Genomic DNA, 12078 nt, shown 5'->3' with positions numbered 1-12078 from the left:
ATTTAAGGCTATTTACTGGTCTTGTTAAATGAGTAATGTGTACATATTAACGTACATTAACATCCTGTAGTTGAGGAGGATGGAATCCCCTTTTGCGTCTAGGTTCCTGTTTTCTTCCTCCAATCTGAGGGGGTTTTCCCTTGCCATTCGTTGTGAAAAGTGCCATAGAAATACATTTGAATTTAACTAAATTTCAGTTGCATGGTTTGAGAGGTATGTTCACTCTTACATATACACACTGCTACAGTGCTGCAACTTATTAACTAGGCTAATTTGAACCTCCCTACAGCCATTAAATCCTAAAGATGATTGAGCAGTTGTCCCAATACTTTTGTCCTCATAGTGTATTTTAAAATCATACTTGTAACAATAAACAAAAACCTTGCATCTCCTATATATATATATATATATATATATATATATATATATATATATATATATATATATAAAATTGATCCATATCTGCTTGTGTGTCCAATATATGCTACATGTATACAACATACATTTACATATATTTTAAAATAACAGGCTCAATCATTTATAATATATGTGCATATATGGAACATTATGGAACATAGATTTCCATATGGAACATTTGGCTAGGTGTCCCCAAACCTTTGACTGGCAACATATGCTGTACATTGCACAAGATCACAGTCAGACTGAATTCATGTATCGACTACATATATAATCATCACATCACTGACTGAAGAAGAGCTGTTGATCCGATCTGAGGAGTATGTAAACATTAAAACCAGCCATTCAGGAGACTCAAATGTGCAACAGGTGGGTATGTTGCAGTGATTAGCAAGATGAGCGCTCTCTAGGGGTACAGAAACAGCTTGGAATTCTCCTCCCACAGTGCAATGCGTGCTGGTGCCAGCAGGAGTTGGGGCAGAGCGCTGCAACCAGAGCAGTCAGGCTGTGGGGATTGTTTAAAGAGGCAGGGCATGGCGGCACTTCTATTTAAAACCTCTATAGGAATGTTTGAGAGACAGCTGCCTCTACCCCCCAGTACAGGACGGACACACGCACACACACACACACACACACACACACACACACACACAGATATGGGGGATGGGATAACAGAGCTCTGAAGATACAAATTACCAGCACACATGTACACACAGCTATTTTGTGCCCATACTGCAGACAGAATACAATCAAACCCACCTGTACATGCGGCCGATATTAGCACTACCATACTGAAATGGATTCAGGTGTGTGCTTCGTTACATGAAGAAATACATTAACACAATTTTGTATTTCTGTTCTGTACTTTACATCAATTGCTCTAATGGTATATTTTATTAATGTGGGAATCATGAACACTTCGAAATCAAATACATTTAATGCAGCCTTTTTTTCATACAGCTAGGATCGACCTTTCAAAGATTTTACCACACATATTGTCAGCAACATGATTAATGACTTTAGCCTATCAACGTCATTGCATCAACCAATCACAGGCTGTTATTTGGCGGAACCTAAAAGATTTAGCACACAGGTCTACTTTTTAATAGATATATATAGGTCATGATATCCTATGTGACTAGTTATATTGGGAGAGGGGGAATAATTGTTCTTCGCTTGTCCTACACTGCACTGTGTGTGTGTGAGCACAGTATATGGCACAAACTGGAACACAGTGGAGGGTAATTTAACTTTTTTTTGCCTGATTTGATTCATAGAACACATTTGACTTGCTAGTTGACCAGTAAAACCTGACTTGTTTATCAGTTAAGCTGTTGAAAGTACAAATTTATGTTAAATGTTTGCAATATTTGAAGAATGATCACCCCATTGAACAAACTGCTTGTTATTTGTTTTTAAAATGAAATGGGTATAAAAACAAATTCTAAAGGCAACAAACGTAAATATATGGCATTTTTCTGCAAATCTGAGCAAAATTTCAATTTTTCTTTTACATATTTTACATACACATTGCAATATTGGAAATTTTATATATTTACTATGTGGTGGGCTTAAAATGCGGAATGTACCATGGCCTGTCCTGAACATGTCACATTTCATAGGCTAATTTAAGCATGTAAAGAACAATGAACCCTAACGAAGACAGCGGTAAGAAGGAATAGTGTTAGTTAATTCTTCACTAAATATTAGCTGTTACTTAGTAATTGGTTAGTAATTGAGTAACAGATAGACATACCTATTACTTATTACATTGTTAATAAACAAAAAAGTAGGTTTATTCATGTAAAGAAGTGCTGTGATAACTTATGAGTACTTGTGTTAGTCACTTTAATTATCTGCTGAATAACGATCCACACCTCCACATACTGTATTTGTATTGTGTATATATTGTGTTTTTACTACTGTGAGGAAGTATGCACCTACCTTTTTCACTCACCTTTATACCTGTGTGAATGTGATGCGACCATAAACCTTATTTGATTTGATATTCACCTGCCTCACTTTTCTTACACTGGCCCTTGTTCAACAAAGTTCTGTACGATCACATTCAAATTCACTGACATTTTTATCATCACTTGTTACATTTTTCACTTTTTCTTCCAATTTGGTACTGCCAATGAACCAACCTGTTCATAGAACCCCTTAGCACTAGCAATCCTCCTGGCAATAAGAGGGTAAGGACTCTCCTCTGATATACACAAAACCAGCCAACATCTCTTTTCAAACTGTCACCGATGCAGCATTCTCAGTCTGCAGACATGCTTGGGAGAAAGCACCCCGGACCCCAGCTCTACCGCACCAGCTAACAGATGCAATCTACTCACCCAGAGAGAGAGAGAGAGCACGGCCAATTGTGCTCTCTCAGACTCTGGCCACAGACGGCATTGCAGCATAGCTCTTTATTCAAACTAGTGCATTAGACCACTGAGCCACTCAGAGCCCCTCACTGTCAGTTCTGTTATTTATTGATTTTATCTTTGCTGTATCTGTGCAAGCAAACTCATGAACCTGTAAGTGTTTAAAGTGTTTCCGAAATTGTTTTGCGATGAAGTTTCCGTTTGCAGATTCATGGCCAATGAAAGTATCAGTTCAGTGACAAACAATAGGGGACCCTGCCTGTAATTTATTTCTGAGGGAGAAAAGCACAGACATGGCCAATATGAACAGAAATAAAAATCACACTGGCTCCAGGTGTGTACTTATTTACATTAGTAAGCCTTTGCATGCTACTGCATATGTTTTATCACTTGCAATTGAAAAAAAGGTTTTCTTGAGGTGAAAAGCCTTTTAATCCCTTAATGCAGTCTGACTTATTATACATTAAGGTGTATTACTCAGTAACTACAGGGTCTTTGTAGAAATGGATGGGGCTATTCTTTGGTAATAGAATTTGTATGAACACTTTAGGCTCGCCAGCGGGTCATAGGCTTTTTAACAAGTGAACTGGTTTTATTTTATTGGTTTTCTTTGAGTAAAACTAACAGTTCAGATAAACACAAGCGAGATTTCTCATAATTCCATGCCTACCTAACACTTTAACAAGCTATCCCTTAAATTTTATTGAGTGCTGTCTAGCCATTTCTGAAAATCCCAACAACTGTGTGAATATTTCAGACAGGAAGTTGTGCATGTAAGACAGAAAGAGTAACAGCGAGAGCCACAGAGCGCGCGCGCGACAGAGAGAGATGGAACGTGACCACATGCATGCCTATGTGTGTATTTGTGTATGTAAGTGTGTGTTACCCGAGACAGACTATTAAAGTCCACTGAAGGGAAGTAGAGGATACTATGACCTGGCTTACTTGCACCACTGCTCTGGGAACACTACTTTGTGTGCTGAATCACACACACACACACACACACACACACACACAAACAACAGCTGAGACAATTTCAGTTAGAGCTACAAACACACTCTGGGCTTTAAAGTCAGAGAGCTTCTTCTCAATGGTTGGGAATCGAATCGATGGGTATCATTCCCTTTAAAAGGAACAGAAGAGAGGACAGCCTAAATGAACTTTAAATGTCTGCAGTTTAGTAGCTTTCAGTTGCTTTTCAATAAAGCCTTAAGAGCTTCAATTCAGAGAGGTGACGATAAGAAAAAGTGCCTCCTTTACAAAGCACCTTATTTATCTAACTGAGATAAAAAATGGTCCTGGTGGGTTTTAAAATAATGCTTACCTTCAGGAAAATGCTGTATAATCAAGCCGAGCTACTAAAAACCAAGTAAACAAGTTAAAAACTTCATAAGAACAGCTTTGGTAAGACATGTCTGCCTCATACTAAGACCTGTATTGTGCAGGTATAGCGTGGGGCTGGTTCATTTTTGGCTTTGTAGGCCAGCCTCAGGGTTTTGAATCCGATGCAAGCAGCAGCTACAGGAAACCAGTAAAAAGAACGCAGCAGAGGAGTTACATGTCAGAACTTAGGAAGACAAGTTGCGCAGCCGCTTTCTTTCACTTCCAGGGTTTAAAAAAAAAAGTCCCCCACATTTTCTGAAAGAGCCGTTATGGGAATGGGACAACCATCTACTGTTACTCAGAACTACCACTACCACAACTATTCACAGTCTACCAAAGCAGGACAAATTTGATGAGTAACCATTGTTTACTGTAAGTAAAACAGATGATGTATGTAGTTTTTTTACGCAGAAACGTAAAATCGGATATCACCTGGTCGACGCACACTGGGGACGCATTTTAGTGACACAAAAACGCATGTTAATGTCAGGTGTAAACAGGCTCTGAATGTTTCATATCCACATTTGTAAAATCATTTGTGCCACCAGGACACTCATGCTTACATCCATGACTGCCAGACATTTGATAAATGTTACAAGTCATTGAGAAGCTGTAAAGCCTTGAATTGTTGCTGTCCAGACATAGCAAGAAGGCTGGGGTCCATGCTAGGCTAAAAGCTAAACCCAAGAAACTGTCTAATCCTTCCACACTTATGTCCACAACATACTCTCAATTACCTCTGACTGTAACTAAACAGACAGTGGGAATGAGAATGAGGGACTGCTGTGTTTTCCTTTTTATTTAAAACATGGCTAAAAAAAAAGACATCATCCCTGACCCACATTCTTTGTAAATGTGCTACAAAGGGATTCTTTAATTGATGCCTTTTTAAGTGAACCTTCAAACTGGTAAATAACCTTTACATCCATTCCTGTGAACCCTTGAAAGGTTTTTCACACAAATATATTTTAGAAAAATGGTTCTTTATGGAAACAGAAGTGGTTCAAGGAAGAGTGCAGTCAGCCAGCTGGCTAACCTTAGTGTGTTTTGCACTGTATGTTGTGTTTAGCTGTGCAGTTATGTCTCAAAAAGGATTTCAACCGGTATCCCTAATGAACCAGGGCATCACCTTATAATCTTGGAATCACATATTTCGAATGTTTATACAGGGAATTCAAAAACTGTATAATGATTTTTATCATAAGTGAGTTACCAAAACAACAGGTTTTCTATGTACAGCAAATTGTGTCAAAATGGTGAGCCAATGGTAGCTGAAGTATAACATGGATACAGCAGGCAGTGCTTGGGTTGTTGGAATATTAATTGTAATGATATATAACCATCACTTCCTGGACAATAAGTAAGTTTTGATAGTCAGGCTGATTCAAAGTAGTTCACCGCACCCTGTACTATAAGACTGAGCATGTGAATGGAAGTATATTTTAGTTTTTATGTAGTTTTATGTTTTGTGTGTGTGTGTGTGTGTGTGTGCGTTTCCATACCAGGCTGACAAAGGATGCCAGGGTCATGCCAACTCTCACCACCACCTTGCTCTGCGGTGTTTCTGCCGGTCGCACTTTAACATTGTAGGAGGAGAATAGATTCTTCATCAGCTGACTCTCTGCTTCTGAGGCTCCTGTGAGAGACAGTTCCATCAACAGTCAGACATCATCTAAAGTCTTCCCCTCTTAAGTTACTCCTCCTTTTATTTTTTTCTTTGTCAAATTTTACCCCTTCTCCTCCAAATTTGGTACTGCCAATTAACCCACCTGTTTGCAGCTCCCCCACTAGCAATAATCCCAACAAAAGGAGGGTAAGAACTTAACACGTCTCTTCAGATATATGTGAAGCCAGACGCCACCTCTTTTCAAACTGGCAGCCAGCGCATTCAGAGAAAAGTGCCTGTTTCCCAGCTAACAGACGCCAACATCACTTTAGAGAGCACGGCTTTCGGACGTTGGCCGCTGATGGAATAGGGGTATGGCTGGGGATATTGCTCAATCTGGGCCCCTTTTATGCATGATTAAGTTTTGGTTCATGATGTAGGAAAATGTACTTTTTAGGTTACTAGTTATCTGGTTCTAGGAAGCATTAGTTACATTACATTTACTGATGCTAATAACATCATATCTACATACAGTGAGGAAAATAAGTATTTGAACACCCTGCGACTTTGCAAGTTCTCCCACTTAGAAATCATGGAGGGGTCTGAAATTTTCATCTTAAGTGCATGTCCACTTTGAGAGACATAATCATCATTCTTCGTCCTCCAAACACGGCGAGTGGAATTAAGACCAAAAAGTTCTATTTTGGTCTCATCTGACCACAGAACTGTCTCCCATGACTCCTCTGGATAATCCAAATGGTCATGGGCAAACTTAAGACGGGCCTGGACGTGTGCTGATTTAAGCAGGGGAACCTTTGTGCCATGCATGACTTTAAACTATGACGTCTTAGTGTATTACCCACAGTAACCTTGGAAACAGTGGTGCTAGCTCTCTTCAGGTCATTGACCGGCTCCTCCCGTGTAGTTCTGGGCTGATTCCTCACCTTTTTTAGGATCATTGATACGCCACGAGGTGAGATCTTGCATGGAGCCTGAGTCCAAGGGAGATTTACAGTCATGTTGAGCTTCTTCCATTTTCTAATAATTGCTCCAACAGTTGATCTTTTTTCACCAAGCTGCTTGGCAATTGGTCTTAGCCATGTTAGTAGTTAGAGTCTTACTGATTGTGTGGGGTGGACAGGTATCTGTATGCAGCTAACGACCTCAAACAGGTGCTTCTAATTTAGAATAATAAGTGGAGTGGAGGTGGACTTTTTAGAGGCGGACTAACAGGTCTTTGAGGGCCAGAATTTTTGCTGATTGGCAGGTGGTCAAATACTTATTTGCAGCAGTAACACACAAATAAATTATTAAAAAATCATACATTGTGATTTCCGGTTCTCTCACAGTGGACATGCACCTAAGATGAAAATTTCAGACCCCTCCATGATTTCTAAGTGGGAGAACTTGCAAAGTCGCAGGGTGTTCAAATACTTATTTTCCTCACTGTATATATATTCTCCTGAACATAGAGAAATATGAAGAAATGAGAGCAATACAGTCATTGATAATGTCACAATACAATAATTCATAAGTACATACAGCATTTATTAGAGATACAAAAGAACCCAGGAAAAGCCAGCGGCCTTCATTATGCACCCCATCACGTACGTTTGATGGAGCCTAAATTTTTGCTCCATAAGGCTAATAACCCTGATGTTTTTATGCATCACTCCTGTTTCCCAGCTTTCGAAGGTTAGGAGCATTTATAAGCGGCACTTTTGCCGCCGCCACATTCATCAAACGTCTCCGAGCCGCGGCCCCTGCAGGATCTGCGCTGACAATTACAAATGACAAGCATCACCCCACACACCACCTCCATTAGCAACTGCCAAGACAACCTGGTGCTGGATGCTGGCACAAAAGCAACGTTTTTAACAGCTCCCGTCTTTCAAAACGCAAAGGCCAGGAACCCTTTCAGCTTAAGACGGCTTAGAGTGAACTTTAAATACATGTGAAAAGCGAACATCAGCACCGAGCAAAGTAAAGACTCTGTAAAAACAACATGAAAGAAATAAGGACGGGAGAGAAATGAGAATGCTCTGTTTTTTTGGATGAAACACAACATTTGAAAATAAATGAGGCCTTACGGAGGAATGCCATCTGCCGCTGTGAGCTTGCCTCAGATGAGCCACTCGGAGGCTGACGAATAATTGCCACAATTAACCTCTCTGCAACACCTCTAAATTAACTCCTCATTTGAATAGTTGCTGATTCTGAATTTAAGTTAATTAACTCATTTCCTCTGAGCATATTTCAAAGCCCAGAATATAAAAAGAAAATGATGTACACTTCTAAAAGAAACAGTTCCAGGTACAATCACTTTGAGGGATTCTTAAACTTCCCCATGTAGGTCAATCCCTTTCATAAAAGAACTGTTAGAAATGTTCTCAGTCATCCAGGTCATTGAACTGTCTGGTGGTACTACAGTTGTAAAAATAGTCAGTAAACCCTTCAGAATTACCTGGATTTCGCACTGATTACTAATAAACTGTGGTCTAATCGTTAGCTTTTTTTACCAAATAGAACCTAATAAAGGTGATAACCCAAACAGATCTACTGTTCATGCCTTTTATTAAGTACATTAAGTGAACATCCACTGTGCAGGCTAGAAAAAGTAAGTGGAACCTTGAATTTAATAACCTGTAGATCCCCCTATAGCAGAAATCGCCTCTAACAAACATTTCCTACAGCTACAAGATTTTTACAACATCGAGGAAGAATTCTGACCAGCTTGAGGTCATGGATCAATCTTTTTTAAGAATAACAAAATTGTCAGTAACCAGGCTTTGTTTGTTTTAATTAACGAGCAATGCACCAGTGAAACCTACACTCCCGGTCTCAGCTCCTTAACTGAAACACCTTTTCCCTATGAACTCTTGGAGAGGTTGTTAACATGAAAGTTACTTCCTTATTTACTTTGTCTAGCCTGCACTGTGGATGTTAAGTTAATGTGCTAAATAAAAGATAATCAATGCCACTGATTGTGTGTTATTGGTTTAGTTAGACTGTGTCTGTCTATAATTGTGACTTAGATAAGGATCAGACCACATTTTATTATTTCAATCCAGGTAATTCCAAAGAGTTCACTTTCTTCTTCTTGCAACTGCAAATTGAAATTCCAAACTGAAACTTTCTGCACATGCTGACTGTGCTCTATTTGTCTAAATGGCAGAATGAGCCATAATTGAATTAACTTCATACAACAATTACAAACCAGTAGTATAAAACCATAACAGAGAAAAGGGAAAGTCTTCATTCTGTGAAATAACATCTAAAAAAAGGGCTGGGGTTCCCAAAAGCATCTTAGAACAAACAGCATGCTTTAAGGCAGGGGTGGGAAACTCCGGTTCTGGAGGGCCGGATTCATGCGTAGGTTTGTGTTTTTGCTGCTCAAGCACAACTGATTCAACTCACCTGTTAATTGTCAGGTTTAGTCGGTCTGTTAGAGCAAGACAATTCGCAAACTGTACTGGCCCCTGTTGCCCACCCCTGCTTTAAGGTCTGAGCGAGTTAACACCAAAAAGCTTAAAGAAAACATCTCCTGTGTCCTGAGGTACTTGCAGAAATGAAGTGGAGCTTCGTAGTGCAGCCAGTACTCAATTAACATAGAAATAAGGTTTATTAAAAGCTATGTGTCCCTTCTTGAAGCACTCTTGGTCTAATTCAAAATGATAAACCTCATGATTGGAGGAGGTCGGTCAATAAAACTGTTTAGAAGAATCACCAGGAAGCTGGTGTAGAGCTTGGTAGAAAGATGAAATGGCAAAAAGCTGAGTAAAGATATTAATGCCCGTTTTCTCTGGTCAAACAATAATAAAAAAGTTTATTTTTTACAAAGTTGGGGTTGCTTCCTTGACCTGTAGTGTAGCTGGGGACGTTAAGCTATATTACGACCCACAAGCCTGTGACATTTACACTCCATTTTCCTTTCCCTGAAGCATTTGCTTCGATGAAAGGTTAGAGTACTGTAATATTTTCAGTGTAAGATCAAGCTAAGACATTTTTCATAACATTTCCTGCTCATCTTTAACAAAAAGTGCCAATAATTCTCTAGCGTACAATAAACGGATGACACCAACTTTGTCCTTATGAGTGTGATACATTTTCCCATAGTAGCACAGGCGGTTTCAGCCTCAGACCACACTCTAAGCAAAAAAATCCCTTTTTGGTGCTACTTAGAACCAATTTTCCATGGCTTTTTATAAAGAATCGGCTATGAAGGATTTTCCACTAAAGCGAACAACCCTATAACCAGACAAGGAACCATTTATTAAAGTCAGTCAAACTGCTTGTTACCACATGGTAGAGGTACCACAGGTAAAACTGACAAAATAAGTGATTTTTGGATGGTCTAAGCTGAACTAAGGAGGTTGGAAAGCTGGTCAATCAGGTAAAAACATAGCTTATACTGGTAAGATTGCTGGCTAACCAGCTCCTGACCAGCATAGTGTATGTTCCATTTAACTATGGTCATGTTGGTCACGACCAGATTGGTCTTGCTGATCATGCTGGCTGACCAGATGGTTTCGCTGGTCATGCTGGTCGACCAGTGTGTTAATGCTGGTCAATTAACATGGTCAAGCCTGGTCATACTGCTTTGTCTAGCTTGATCAGATTGTAGACCAGCAACACCATCAATCTCAAATAAAACATGTAGCTTTAAAACACAACCTGTTATAAATGGTCTAAAGAAAGTTTTTATTAAAACACATGTATTTAGGAGCACATGTGGATTTTCTATTGTTTATTATAAAGCGTCCAGGCTTTTTCCTGTCCTGGCACCAAAGTGGTGGAACGAGCTTCCCCTGGGTGTCCCAACGGCAGAGTCACTCGTTGTCTTCAAACGCAGACTGAAGATTTACCACTTCAGAGAACACTTGGGTGAATAGCAGAGTGGTCTTCTTACTGACTTGTGTTTAGTAATGTCTAAAGATTTCAGGTATCTTTAAACTATTAGTCTATTTAAACTAGCTGAGGTTTTTCTTGGGTAAATAGCAAAGCACTTTTGTAAGTCGCTCTGGCTAAAAGCGTCTGCTAAATGTCTTAAATGTAAATGTAAATTTTCTTTGGTGAAAGTTTCTAGTTTGGGTAAAAGTCAGTAGTTCTAAGTTAAAGAAAGTATTTAACATTACCAACAAATGTAAGAAACTTACTTTTTTATCAATATGGTTCTATTGAGCTATTTTCTCTCCCCCTGCAATTATTAGTGATCTACTTTTCTGTAAACCGTCAATGTCCAGAAATCCAGGTGAAAACATACCCTATGCTGATATCCTAGCTGGCTAACCAGCTCTTGACCAGCAAAGTGTATGTTGTATTTGCTTTTGGTCTTGCTGGTTGACCAGTTTGGTCTTGCTAGACACACTGGATGACCAGCACGATCAGTGTGCTCATGATGGTCATGCTGATCAACAAGATAGATGTGCTATTTTCTCTCCCCCAGTGATCTATCTAGCTGTAAATTGTCAGTGTTCAAAGAAAAACATGTATCTCCAAAATGGGGACTTTACAGGAGCTTTGGAATGGAAGTCAATGTAAGAGATTATCCCAGGTTATTCTGGAGGATTTGTATTGGTTTGTTTATGCAGAATTATTTACACAGTGTACAGAAGCAGCTACAGGGTTAAAAAAAAAAAACACAAACCCTGAGACAGCTGTTTCTCACTGGACAGCAGTGAAATACTACATGACTGGGTTAATAAGCTAAAGTGTAAACCAGGGTTACATGACCTGACTCACTGGCATGTTAGTCACTTTAGCAAAGCCATGCTACCAAGCTAAAGGCAGATCTGTATGTAGCCTATATCTGATGTCCTAACTCATATGAACTGACCGCCCTCCACACAACTCCAGCACACTTTAATAACTCACCTCCTGATCCCCCCAGAGCGAACACACAGCAGGTGAGTGTGAGCCAGTCCACAGCCTTCATCATCACCTCACACTCACAACTCTCAAAACTCACTCACACACACTCACACGCCGAGCTCCCGGTCAGGAAAACCGAGTTAGTGCCGACACACTTCGATTGTGTTCCTACACGCCGTGTGTGTGTGTGTTTGGGGTGTGTGTTTAGGGGGGTGTGAAGGGGGGAGGAAGAAAGGGGGGGAGGGGGGGGTAGTGTTCATTCCTGAACACACACTCATAGGGCGCCACACACAGGCACACACACAGTAAAGACACAAAACGACACTTTGAAGTTTTATTATTATTATTATTATTATTATTATTATTATTATTATTATAACGCTAAGATTATAATAAGATTATTTTGATCATAATAATAATCAT

The 12078-nt window shown here is 39.6% G+C and overlaps 1 protein-coding gene across 1 annotated transcript in view; it reads right to left on the bottom strand.

Moving 5' to 3' along the window:
* Positions 1-11727, bottom strand: part of chrnb1 (cholinergic receptor, nicotinic, beta 1 (muscle)) — a 37631-nt gene extending 25904 nt beyond the window's left edge. The window contains exons 1-2 of the mRNA XM_072687431.1: positions 11659-11727; positions 5681-5814 (exon numbers count right to left, since the gene is read on the bottom strand). Of these exons, the coding sequence (XP_072543532.1) occupies positions 5681-5814; positions 11659-11722 (198 nt within the window). The 5' untranslated portion in view covers positions 11723-11727. The remainder of the gene's footprint in view (positions 1-5680; positions 5815-11658) is intronic.
* Between the last annotated feature and the right edge of the window lie 351 nt (positions 11728-12078).

This window comes from Salminus brasiliensis, chromosome 9 (assembly GCF_030463535.1).
Source record: "Salminus brasiliensis chromosome 9, fSalBra1.hap2, whole genome shotgun sequence".
Classification (NCBI taxonomy): domain Eukaryota; kingdom Metazoa; phylum Chordata; class Actinopteri; order Characiformes; family Bryconidae; genus Salminus; species Salminus brasiliensis.
The sequence above is the reverse complement of the archived record's forward strand: the minus strand, read 5'-3'. Positions and strand labels throughout refer to the sequence as shown.